The 12,064-nt window shown below is 40.3% G+C and overlaps 1 protein-coding gene and 1 pseudogene across 3 annotated transcripts; both read left to right on the top strand.

Moving 5' to 3' along the window:
- LOC8061759 lies at nt 1,261–4,674 on the top strand (annotated as a pseudogene).
- On the top strand, nt 8,603–11,977 carry LOC8061758 (NADPH-dependent aldo-keto reductase, chloroplastic). Of its 3 annotated transcripts, XM_021447359.1 has the most exons (8): nt 8,603–8,984; nt 9,294–9,344; nt 10,201–10,277; nt 10,354–10,441; nt 10,986–11,258; nt 11,336–11,587; nt 11,693–11,787; nt 11,871–11,977. In XM_021447359.1, the coding sequence occupies exons 1-7, from the start codon at nt 8,661–8,663 to the stop codon at nt 11,774–11,776; spliced, it is 1,149 nt and encodes a 382-aa protein (XP_021303034.1). In that variant the 5' UTR covers nt 8,603–8,660; the 3' UTR covers nt 11,777–11,787; nt 11,871–11,977. The 3 variants fall into 3 exon arrangements, with proteins under 3 accessions (XP_021303034.1, XP_002441207.2, XP_021303035.1); XM_002441162.2 differs by having other exon boundaries at nt 8,604–8,984; nt 11,693–11,920; XM_021447360.1 differs by having other exon boundaries at nt 8,802–8,984; nt 9,289–9,344; nt 11,693–11,920.

Below are 12,064 nucleotides of genomic sequence, written 5' to 3'. Positions count from 1 at the left end.
TCACCGTATGGCGGTGCTATCTTGTCTGCGTAGGAGCACACAAGGATGGCTCTGCACCCAAGATGGTTGTCCTTTCAGTCTTGGCGGAGTGAGTGGTGCATGCATGTCTCTATTAGGGCAGGCGTAATTGGCCACGTCTGGCCTCTTCTTGTCTCTCTCTGAGGATCGAGACGAGAGAGAGGTCAAGCAGGACTGCATAGTGCATAGTGAAAGGAGAAGGGAGAGGTCGTGGTAGACCATTTGCCTTGGCACTTGGCTCAAGGCTGGCTTAGGTGGGTCGCGGCTATTGGGCCTTGGGTAGTTGCGCCACTCGAGAGGCTAACTATTCAACGGCTTATGATTTCCGGGTAATTTGATCCTGACACATATCAAGAGTCCAACTCTAAAAACTTTGACCAATAATTTGGCTAACAATTTCTAACTATTATAATGTAAAATTGATACATTAGATTCGTAACCAATTGTACTATCTAATAATCATAAAATTATAAACATAAATAATACTCCTTTTATCTTAAATCATAAGTCCAATCTTGGAAAGTCAAAGCATCTCAAGTTTGATCAAATTTATATGACAAAATGATAACATTTATGATACCAACCAAGTATTATTAGGTTCTTCATTGATTATATTTTTGTAGTATATCCACCTGATCTCATAAATCTTTATAATTTTTTCTATAAATTTGGTCAAACTTGAAATATTTTGACTCTTCAAGATTCTTAAAATGTCTTATAATTTGGGATGGATACAGTATAATATAAAGTGAAAAAATAGTTAAAATATAATTTAAGAGACTGTGTCATTCCAACCCACGGCTTATAAAAGGGAGCAGAGTAGTATTAGGGCACTCTCAATGCTAGAAACTATATATAGTTATAGACACTATATATAGAAACTATGATCACAATGGATAGTTTCTATAGAATAATTTTTTATCCAGTCACATTCATTCTCTCTCCATTCCCAACCAATCATATCATTTTATGTCTTGGATCTCGTGTAGACATGGTTTCTAACTTAGACCCGGTTTCTATGATTTTTGCTCTCTCTCTCTCTTCAATAATTATCTTACCACATTAGCAAAATGCTTAGATATCCTTGCAAGGGAGTGTCCTTAGATACGAGACACTCTCTTAGAGGTCTAATTAAAAGAAAGTATCACGGAAAGCAACGTGCTTTGAGAATCAAGAAATTGGTGTCCCACCGACCCACGTTGAAAGGAGGGGCGAGATGTACTCCAAACAATTTGTGAGCTACCGTTGATGGGGTGCCATTGTGCCATACTGCCATCCATATGGCTTCCAGTCATGCACAGATATATACTAGTAATTGTTGGACTAAGCTCCTTCTCCACCAGATCCGAAAAGTCAGGCATATAAACATTCAAGAGAACAACCACTGGTCCACTACCATCCTGCCCGGCTGCCCGTAGCTTCGTTGATAACACCTCTTTCCAAGCCATTTCCTCCACTCTCTGTTTTTTCTTCCTGTCCTAGGATGGCTGAATCCATTGTTCTCAATACTGGCGCAAGAATTCCGTCTCGGTTGGCCTTGGCACATGGCAAATAGAGCCTGGAACTGTCAGCGACGCCATCTATGCTGCTGTTAAGGTCTTTTCTGGTTGCTATTCTGGCCTATTTCCCTTTGAAGAATAAACTTTCTACATATTGCTCATTAATTGTTGCTTTTCTTCCTTTATTTCTAAAGTTTTTGCCTGCATGTGTATAAGTTGAGCTGAATCATCCTTGCTTTATGTTGACCTTGTTGAGTCTGTAGAATGAGCTTTGACAAACTTACCCAAGGTAGCCATCTAACTTGTTTCATTTGTTACAAAGAACTGACAGACTCTAGGTTAGCTTGCTCTTGAAGTGTTCGTATGCTACTATGCTCCAATGTTAAAAAATGGGTTAAAAACCCGACCGAGAAAAAAAATTGCTCCAATGTTGTTTTAGCAAGAAGCACAAGGCGGAAGTTTATTGTTCTTAAGTTCTGATATCCGTCCATTAAATTCCTTCTCTCCTATTCAAGTCTAAAGTTTTTGATGGTTTCCTGACACAGGCTGGATATCGGCATATTGATTCTGCTGTAGCATACCGCAATCAGAAGGAGGTAATCAATTAGTAACTTAATGTCTACCATCGAGGTGACTGAAACCATAGCACCCCATGAGCTTTTTACCTCTTCCTACTTTTCATTGAATCATTGTAACTGATTAATAAGTTGGACTGGTTGACACCTTCAGGAATTGTTTTTTGACTTTATGATTTTTCGCTTGAATATGACATCATTCCGTTTTTTAATTGAACAGTATGATATGACAAGCATGATTTAAAATCTTAAATATAGTTTTGATGTTGCACTTCACATGAATATGACATACTGTTGTTGGTAATCTGGTCAGCTCTTGCTACCTATCTCTTGTACCACCCTGTCCTTGTTGCAACAAGAAAGGGTATGACTAGTATGACCTTGTAGTTGTTAGAGTACCTTCGCCAGATCGCTTATATGCATCTCTTATAAGTTGTTTTAAGAGAGTACCCTAAAATCAATATGGATACATTTGATCAATACTGCTCATGTTTATCTACTAGTCCTGCAAAAATATATTAAGTTATATAACACATTTTTCAATTTCTATTGGTTGTTAGGACTTAGGAAGTGAGCATAACTAAACTGGTTCGTGTAGGTTTGGTTAGGGTAGATGGTATGGCCGTGCATCCTAACCACTCAAGTTCAAATCACTTCATCTTGAATATACTAGGTAACTATTTTATTAAGAATAAGAAAAGGTGCTTAATTTCTTCTAAATTTGATCTTTTTCTTAATTACTTTTTATTTTATTTTAGTGAACATGCGCCGGGGCATAATTTTTTTCTTAATTTCTCTTTATTATTAAATAAATTGATTATTTCAACCTTTTTTTCATTTTATGATGAATCAGCAGGGGTATCCAAAATCCTTGTAGCTAAGGAGACTTCAATATGGAATTTTAACTACCAACTTTGATCTCCAAGTTATTTAAATCACTTTTATCATACAATTTGTCCCGTTGCATTTTTATACAAACGCATGAACCACATGCAAGATACTAGGGAAGTTATAAAATTCCTATGAACTCATTGCCAAGGTCATAAATAGTCAGTTGTCAGATGGAACTGTATTACATATCTTTTATGTAGGTTGGACTGGCTTTGGAGAAATTATTTTTGTATGGCGTGGTTAAGCGTGAAGATTTGTTTATCACCTCCAAGCTGTGGTTAAGCTTCTCTTCCCAACCTTATCTAAAGCAATGATGGATAAGTGCTTTATGCTCTAAAATCAGAAACCCTGAATTTTGCAGGCCTGGTAATCATGCACCTGAAGATGTGCAGGAGGATATTTGCTCAGCCCTTGAAGATTTGCGGCTTGACTACGTAGATCTGTACCTTGTAAATTCCTACTCTTGATCTTGGTACCTATCAGATGATAGTTTGCCTACTGTTTACCTGCTAATATAAGATCTGGCTTGTGCTACTGTAAACTGTAACGAGCTTATTTTACAGATTCATGGTCCAATCCGTATCAAGAAAGGAACCATGTTTATCCCGGAAAACCTTATCCCTACTGATATCCCTGCAACATGGGGAGCCATGGAGAAGCTATACTACGCAGGCAAAGCTCGTGCGATCGGTGTGAGCAACTTTTCCTGTAAGAAGCTGCAGGATTTGCTTGCTGTTGCACGTGTGCCTCCAGCAGTCAACCAGGTTGAGTGCCATCCAGTTTGGCAGCAAGACAAGCTACGCAAGCTATGCCAGTCAACGGGCGTTCATCTTTCTGTAAGTTTCAGAGAACATACAGCAATCTGATATTCCAGTATATGTTTTCAGTTTTCTGTTGGCTGAGTTTCTGCTTGTACACTTATGGTTCTGTTGACACATTACAGGCGTATTCGCCATTAGGCTCACCTGGATCACCAGGATACAGTGGGCCAAGCGTCCTTAGCGACCCCATTGTCACATCTGTTGCTGAGAAGTTGCAGAAAACGCCTGCTCAGGTCGCTCTGCGCTGGGGCCTTCATATGGGCCAGAGTGTGCTTCCCAAGAGTGCCAACGAAAGAAGGATCAAAGAGAACTTCGACATATTTGATTGGTCGATTCCTCATGATTTGATGGCGAAGTTCTCTGCAATCAAACAGGCATGTACCAAAGCAACCTTTTCCAATCAGTTGCAGCATGTCATTGACTTCTGATCTATGTTTGTTACTATTTTCTTTATACTGTAGAAGAGCAATATGCATATGAAAATCAAAATCTAGTATGTTGTATTTGTACATCGATCTTTTCATGTAGAATCACAATGAATGATGAATGACCTCCTCTTTTTTTTGAATGCAGACCTCCTCTATTTAGGTATTCAATTTTTTTTCCTATCTGATATTTCTTTTGATTCGTAACATGCAGGTTAGGCTGCTAAAAGTCGAATTTGCAGTTCACCCTAACAGTGGATACAATACCTTGGAGGATCTTTGGGATGGTGAAGTGGAATACGAAGACGAAAGAACAGAGAATCAGGACCATTCTGATTTTTTGAGATGTTTTTCATGAACAATTGAGAATATCGCTTTCGTCCTCTCTCTATTAATATATTTACCTGCCAGAAGTCCTGCCAACTATTTAAAAAAAAAAAAGAATATCGCCTTCGCGTGGAGAAACCCTGAGAATATATAATCGTTGTGTTTCAAGATTATCCACATGTGACTGCTACTTCCTTAACAAATACAGTTGGAGTTCACAGTAAAACTACAATGTGTTATCTTTTTTTTCAATGCTGTAACACACCGTAATATCCATTGTTAAGTAGGGCCAAGCGTCGCATTCCGCTGCAAGCACGCTAGCTGACATATGTGCAACCACAAGCCACCTGCTGGTTGTAGGTGACATGGCCTTCACCGCCACCGGCATACTTGTGCATGCTTTCACTTCCTTGGCCACACTACTGCAGAAATAATCGTGGCAGGCGTTTTCTCTTTTCCGCAGCGGGCAAACACGTCCGCCACGGTCATAAGGCCACGGTAAATCGTGGCCACTACTGCGGCGGGCGCCCGCGCCTGTTGCGGTTAATCTATTAATCGCAGCTGTCAACATAACGCGCCCGCTGCTGTTAATTTATGTTGCCCGTTGTGGTTAATCATTTACCCAAGCGGGCGTTCCTGTGGCCAGAAGCAATTGCGCGCGGTTGAATAACCGTGGTGGGCAAAAACTGCGCCCGCCACGGAGGTGAAAATGATCTCGTTGCGATAGTTCAATCCAGTAGTAGTGCCACACGTAGTAGGAGGATTAGGAATTTTGATTAATGGGGCTGAACATTATGACGATACCTTATCAGTGTGACAAATATATAAACATAGTGTCTCAATAGCTTTTTCAATGCTTTTACGCATATATTTAATATTCATAGAAAAAATATACATGGTTATCATTAAAAATGGGTGAAATAATTATTTTTATGACTATGTAATTGAAATACATATAGGTAGTAAAAAAATTACCGTGCTTGCCGAGGGGGGGGGCACGGCCCTTGCTGGCCCCCGATTCCGCCACTGGGCACACGGCTGATTGGTCATGGCCGACCTCGAGGTAGGCACCATCGCCCGTCATTCCGCGCCGACCTTCAACAACTAAAACGTTGTGGCTCCAGATGAACAAGTTCTGCCACCGCTCCGCCCCCTTGAGAGGACGTATGATAGCATTCAGATGACTAGAGGAGGGTAAATAACCTATAATTTTTTTTAAAAAAAATACAATAACAAGAGATACTAAGGCCACTACTTGCAGCTCTACAAACACCCAAGCAAGCCCTACACAATTCTAGTGGCTTTGAGTTCTAATCTAAAGCACAACACCACACTAGCTACTAAGAACACTGGCTACACTACAGAGCAACTAAAATTACATTGGCTTCGTTTGGACTGTGCAGGGTAGTATTTTTCAGGTGATAGAGTGCTAGAAGAATATGTTGCATTTTCCTTTCTTCATGGAGGTGTGCATGATAGCAGCATGGTGCATCTGGAATGAAACGCAATACGTGGATTTTCAATGGAAAGACACCCTCCTTTGCGGTTAGGAAGCTTTCTTTTTATGCTAAGGTACAACCTTTACTTGCTAGGAGGTAATATCTCAAATCAATCTGAGCCCTTGATTTTTTTTGGATTTTTTGAATTAATTAATTAAGGAAAAGAAAAATAAATCGTCGAATTCCCAAGTCACGGATAGAGAGAAGCCAGCGGATGCCACTTTCTTTTTCTAGCTGCTTGGCCCTTCCTTTTCCATGGTTCGCAAGAAAAAAAACATGGACAATTAATTTAAATCTCTACACACAGTTATTTTAAATCTTTATGAACAGTATATTTATATTGAAGTGCTTAAATAGTGGTCCATGGATTACATGGACAACCATGGCCAATGGATTACATATGCACATGACACATTACAAAATTATGATATGTTGTAACCGGTAATACTACATGTACAAACACACGTTATTCACTCATCTAACACACAATATCACATCCAAATCAAGTACGTGATATGCAATCATAATCTCCCTAACATGTCACCAAAAGTTGCAAACGGTGACAATACTTTGGGCATGACATGCACACGTTATCCACATACATCACATTGCACACCCACACGCTAATCACTAAATCGATCACAAACACACATGCAAATTAATCATAAACAAGCAAATTCAATGTCCGATCAAAATTACCTGGTAATCAAAATATATTAAGTCCAAAAGTTACAAAATAATATAGATTTTACCATATCCATCAGATCACTCATGTATCAATCAGATCTAAAAAAAGATTTTTATATCTAAAACTTTCCTAATTCATTGTAGTTTACAAACTAAAAATAAAATAAATATATATTTCATATTACTTCTTATGAGGTGGTATGTGATCATAACCGTCCGATCAAAATAAATGAATGGCTCACAATAATTTGAGAGTACCACAACAAAGCTCTTAAATGAAGTTAAGCTTCATTTACACAGGATCAGTCCAGATTATCACCCTTCAGTAATGAATTGGCTTAACGGTTTATAGAGTTTTTTTCATTGCTTCTCTAGCCTGCTCTTTAGCAAGTCTCTTCTTTAGTTAGCTCTTGGCTAACTGTTCTGTAAGTTTTCTGTCTTTTTTCTTGAATAAAGTTAGTGTTGTGCTGGGGAGCCATTGCTCCCCATTTTCTTTTAAAAAAACGATAAAAGCTGCTCCAAATCGTCTAGGTGGTGGCAACTATCAAGAGTAACAAGAAATCAGTAGTCCAATCAAGAACTAGTGCCACTATAAGCAAAACTCCAAAGAAAATGCACTACATCTCTCCCAATCTCACTTTGGATCAAGCACAAGTCAAGAGATGAGTTGGAAGTGTTCTTGGATGCTCATAAGTGTGTTGCTTCGCTTAACATTGCCAAGATAGCTCTCAAAGAGCAGGCCAATATGCAGCCTCGAGAAACTAGTTGTTGGGCTGACTTGGTGGGATGTATGTGTGATCACTAGATTAACCCGATGATCATTTTTGGGAAATATAGGCCTGGGAATTCTCATTTATGGGCCGGCCTCATGAAAGCTAAGGCGGATTTTCTAGCATGCGACACTTTTAAGGTGCAGAATGAGAACAAGTAAGGTTTTGGGAGGATGTGTAGTTAGGAGACAAACCTCTTAGAGAGGTTTACCCTAATTTATATAGATTTGTGAGGTGGAAATATGTCCTTTAAGCGGGGATTAGTTAATGAAAATCGGAATGCCTAGTTTGACTTAGTGTCCAAAGTTGTACAAGTTCACCTCTCAAACGGGAATGATGTTTTTCGATGGAACCTTAGTAAGAATGACATGTTCACAGTCCGATCTATGTATAAAACTTTGATCCGACAAGGCCTTCTCCCTGAGAAAAGCCTTATCTAGAAGTTAAAAGTACCACTGAAAATTAAGATTTTCTTGTGGTACTTTTAAAAGGGATAACATTTACAAAAGATAATTTAGCAAAAAGAAACTAGCAATGAAGTGCCAAGTGTTGTCTTTATAGTTCAGTTGAAACTATCCAACAAATTCTTTGACTGTCACTTTGCATGCTTTGTTTGAAATACCGTGTATATCACTTTTAGAATTCAACCACCTACTAGCTTTGTTAATTTGTTTGGTTCTTGGCTTCATAGATTACGTTCTAAACTTCAAAACCAAATTCTGCTAGAGGCAGCCGCTCTTTGTTTGCCAATGTGGTTGAATATGAATAATATGGTATTTAACAAGGCTAGATCTAACACTGTTATAAAGGTAATTTTCAGGGTGATGTTTTGAATCCAGCAGTCAGCAGTGGTCCATGTTGCATAGAGAGAAGGAGCGTCCACTGTTCAAGGAGGGCTGCAGAAACTGTGAGTCCTTAATAATGGCAATACTTGCAAAGTTTGGATTGAGTTTCAAGAATCGAATCGATACAAATGACTGATAGCTGGTTGAGGTTAGCTTTCAGTATCAATAACTATATCAAGTTGCAATGATCGTCACATATATTTTTTATCAAAGCTTTAACTCATGATGACTCTTTGAGATAGATGGATCCTCAAAAAATTGGGGTGCAGGCGTCCTGCCACATGACTTGACCTACCAGCTACCATGCTCTCAACTGCTCCGCAGGCGTCCAGCCACCGTCGTTCAGAATGTCCTCTTCACACATTTGGTGAGTTCAAAATCCACAATGTTTTTGCTGGCAATTGTAGAAGTGTGGCCAAGTATAGGTATCTTCATCCTGCCAAGCTCCAGCAACAAAGGCTACCTGCTATCATACTTTCGCGGTTCAATTTGGTCTCTGGAATCTGGAGGGCGCAGATGGCCAAGTCCTTCCTCCTAAACACCGGTGCTGCTATCCCATCGGTTGGCCTTGGAACATGGCAAATATCACCAGCTGTTGTCGAAGATGCCATTCGTGCAGCTCTCCAGGTCTTACCACTTCTTGCTTATGTTTAGATCCATTACTTATTATGGTATTTTCCTTTTCTGTTTTGTGGATCGGATTCAATTGATCTAGCGTAAGAATCCTTTATTGCTCAAGTGGAGAACATGTTGGTTTATCATCCAGTTAACCCAATATACTAATGGAAACTGTGAAAGCATAGTTTAGTTTCAGAGCCCTTTACTATTTTGTGCCAATTTAATTGCACATGAACGGAAGATATCAGGTTTTAATTGCATAGCATGTCATATGGGCTTCTTAGTTTGGATGTAATGTTTCTACTTGTAACAGTGCAGGCAGGTTATCATCATATTGATTGTTCTCCACAATATGGTAATCAGAAAGAGGTAATAACTTTTAAGCCCTTCTTTTGCATAATAAAGAGCCCTTGAAACAAACATGCTACTAGTTTGTGTTAATCTTTAACGTCAGCAGTCAGCTTACGACTTTGTCCGTCCCACAAATAGTATGATCTCACTTTTTGAGAAGTCAAATATTTTCAACTTTAACCAATATATATAAGAAAATAATTAATATCTATAGTGCATAATTAGTATCATTAGAGGAATAATGCACTGAATAAATAAACTTATTTGGAGATATAAATATTCCTAATATTTTCCACAAACTAATATAATTAAACTTAAGAATCTGCCACGAATCCCATAGAGACACTCTTTTTGGGATAGAGGCCTGAGTATGTAACAAGTACTAAGATAAACAAGAACAGCTAAACAGAGGCTGATGGTAATGTAGAAGAAAGTAGCATCACACAGATGGAAAAAGACCAGCTTAAGAGGAACTAAGGGATTTTTATTAAAAATAAAATAGACACTCAAATTCAATTTGAAGAGGACTCGAATATGGTTGTGTTTGTATAAGGATGGGGATGACTCTCTAAATGGATACCCGCGGTTCTTCTCTAGTGTAATTTAATGAATAAAATAGACAATTCCTTTTCTCATTTTTTTTTCATTTAGTTCATTTAGTTACACAAGAGAAGAACCGCGGGTACCCGTTTGGAGCACTGTCCCCATCCTTATGTTTGTATGCATGATGATACCATTGATGTAAGAATCTTGGTTATGGCCAGAGTGCCAGACAATTATTCATTTATCCTTTTGAAACAAATTATTCATATATCCTTCATGGGAAGACTCTTCACTTCTCTATGGCGGGTAGTTATTATGACTTTTTTGGTAGGTTGGTTTTGCCCTGAGGAAACTATTTGAGGAGGGTATACTTAAACGTGAAGATCTATTCATCACTTCTAAACTGTGGTATTTTATCAACCTTGTACTTCCAGTTGCTGTGATGCCAAGTGGATTCTTGACGATGCTCTGATTTTTTTTTCAGGTGCACTGATCATGATCCAGAAGATGTTCCAGAGGCGATTGATAACACACTACAGCATCTGCAGCTTGATTACTTAGATCTTTACCTAGTAAGTTCTAAGCCTGCAGCTTTTTTATCCAATCCTAGTGCTCATACTTCTATTTAATTGAAAAATTATGCTACTTGAAGCGATTTTAGGGTGTTATTTTTTTAGATCGAAAAGGCAAGAGCTCCATCAATTAAGAAGAAGAAAAGTTCAACACGAGACAAGACACTCGTAAAAACACATTCCTAGACACACCCAGACAACAGCCTAGACGATCAACAGTTAGCGGCGATCAACATCAGCCAAATCCGCCATGTCGCCCCTCTTGCACACAGATAGCACCCATACACCTAGATAGAGACCGCAGGATGCCATCATTGCCTAGTATCGTCATGCCCCCAACAACAAGCAACTCCAACTCCACCTCTGCAATCTCACACCATGAATTTCGGTCGCGCACCAAAAGAAACAAACAACCCAAGGAGTTCTATGCCTCAAAGCTGGAGCCCATCATGTGTCATCGTTGCCAAGCATTGCCTTTGCTACTGCAGGCAGGTCCATGGTCCATGGTCCACACTTCCACAGTTCCTGACTGATCGCTTCACAGGTCCATGGTCCAGTTCGTGCGAAGAAAGGAACTAGGCTGAGCACCGAAAACATCCTCAAGCCCGACATCCCTGCTACGTGGAAAGCAATGGAGAGACTGTACGACTCAGGCAAAGCTCGTGCCATTGGCGTGAGCAATTTCTCCTGCAAGAAGCTGGAGGACTTGCTCGCGGTCGCACGTGTGCCACCAGCAGTCAACCAGGTGGAGTGCCACCCGGTTTGGCAACAAGACAAGCTCCGCAAGCTTTGCCGGTCCAAGGGCATCCACTTATCTGTAAGTTCCACTCCTATTTCAGATTCAGATCCTTTGTGAACCTGATGACAAACCTAATTGGTGGTATGTTCTTGCAGGCATATGCACCACTAGGTTCGCCTGGATCGCCAGGAAATGACGGACCGGACGTCCTTAGCCACCCCACCTTGATTTCCATCGCCAATAAGCTGCAGAAAACCCCGGCTCAGGTTGCTCTTCGCTGGGGTATTCAGATGGGGCAGAGCGTGCTCCCGAAGAGCGACAACGAGGCGTGGACCAGGGAGAACATTGACCTGTTTGATTGGTGCATCCCTGACGAGCTGATGGAGAAGTTCTCCGAGATCAAGCAGGCATGCCACGAATCTTGATTTAGGTGTTTCCTGATGAGTTTGTAGCTGAATTCCTGGCATTATTCATCGTTTCTTTGCCTGCTTCTGTCTGGAAAATAATTGCAGGCCAGGCTTTTCAAGTACGAGTTCGTGACTCATCCGACCAGCTTTTACAAGTCCGTGGAGGATTTCTGGGACGGCGAAATCTGAGGACACCAAATGTATATCTCTTCTTGGTTGGAATGTTTTGCATACACATAATTGCTAGATGGATCATGAATCTTTGTCACTCACCTCGATGTAGTGCTGAACTGTCGATCAAAATGAACGAAAAGTTTCCCACTTTCGTACAAATGTCCATGTCTTCCTCGATGAACACTTCCCTGGTGTCACGGATCCCCTGTTCCCCGCCGTGCGTGCGTACGGTCGCCGTGAGCGCTTGGCCGCCGGAGGCCGGAGCGCTGCGGCGGCGTATGGGGTGCAAGTGCAACTGGCCGA

This window comes from Sorghum bicolor, chromosome 9 (genome assembly GCF_000003195.3).
Source record: "Sorghum bicolor cultivar BTx623 chromosome 9, Sorghum_bicolor_NCBIv3, whole genome shotgun sequence".
Lineage (NCBI taxonomy): Eukaryota > Viridiplantae > Streptophyta > Magnoliopsida > Poales > Poaceae > Sorghum > Sorghum bicolor.
This window is presented reverse-complemented; position numbering and strand designations above follow the sequence as displayed.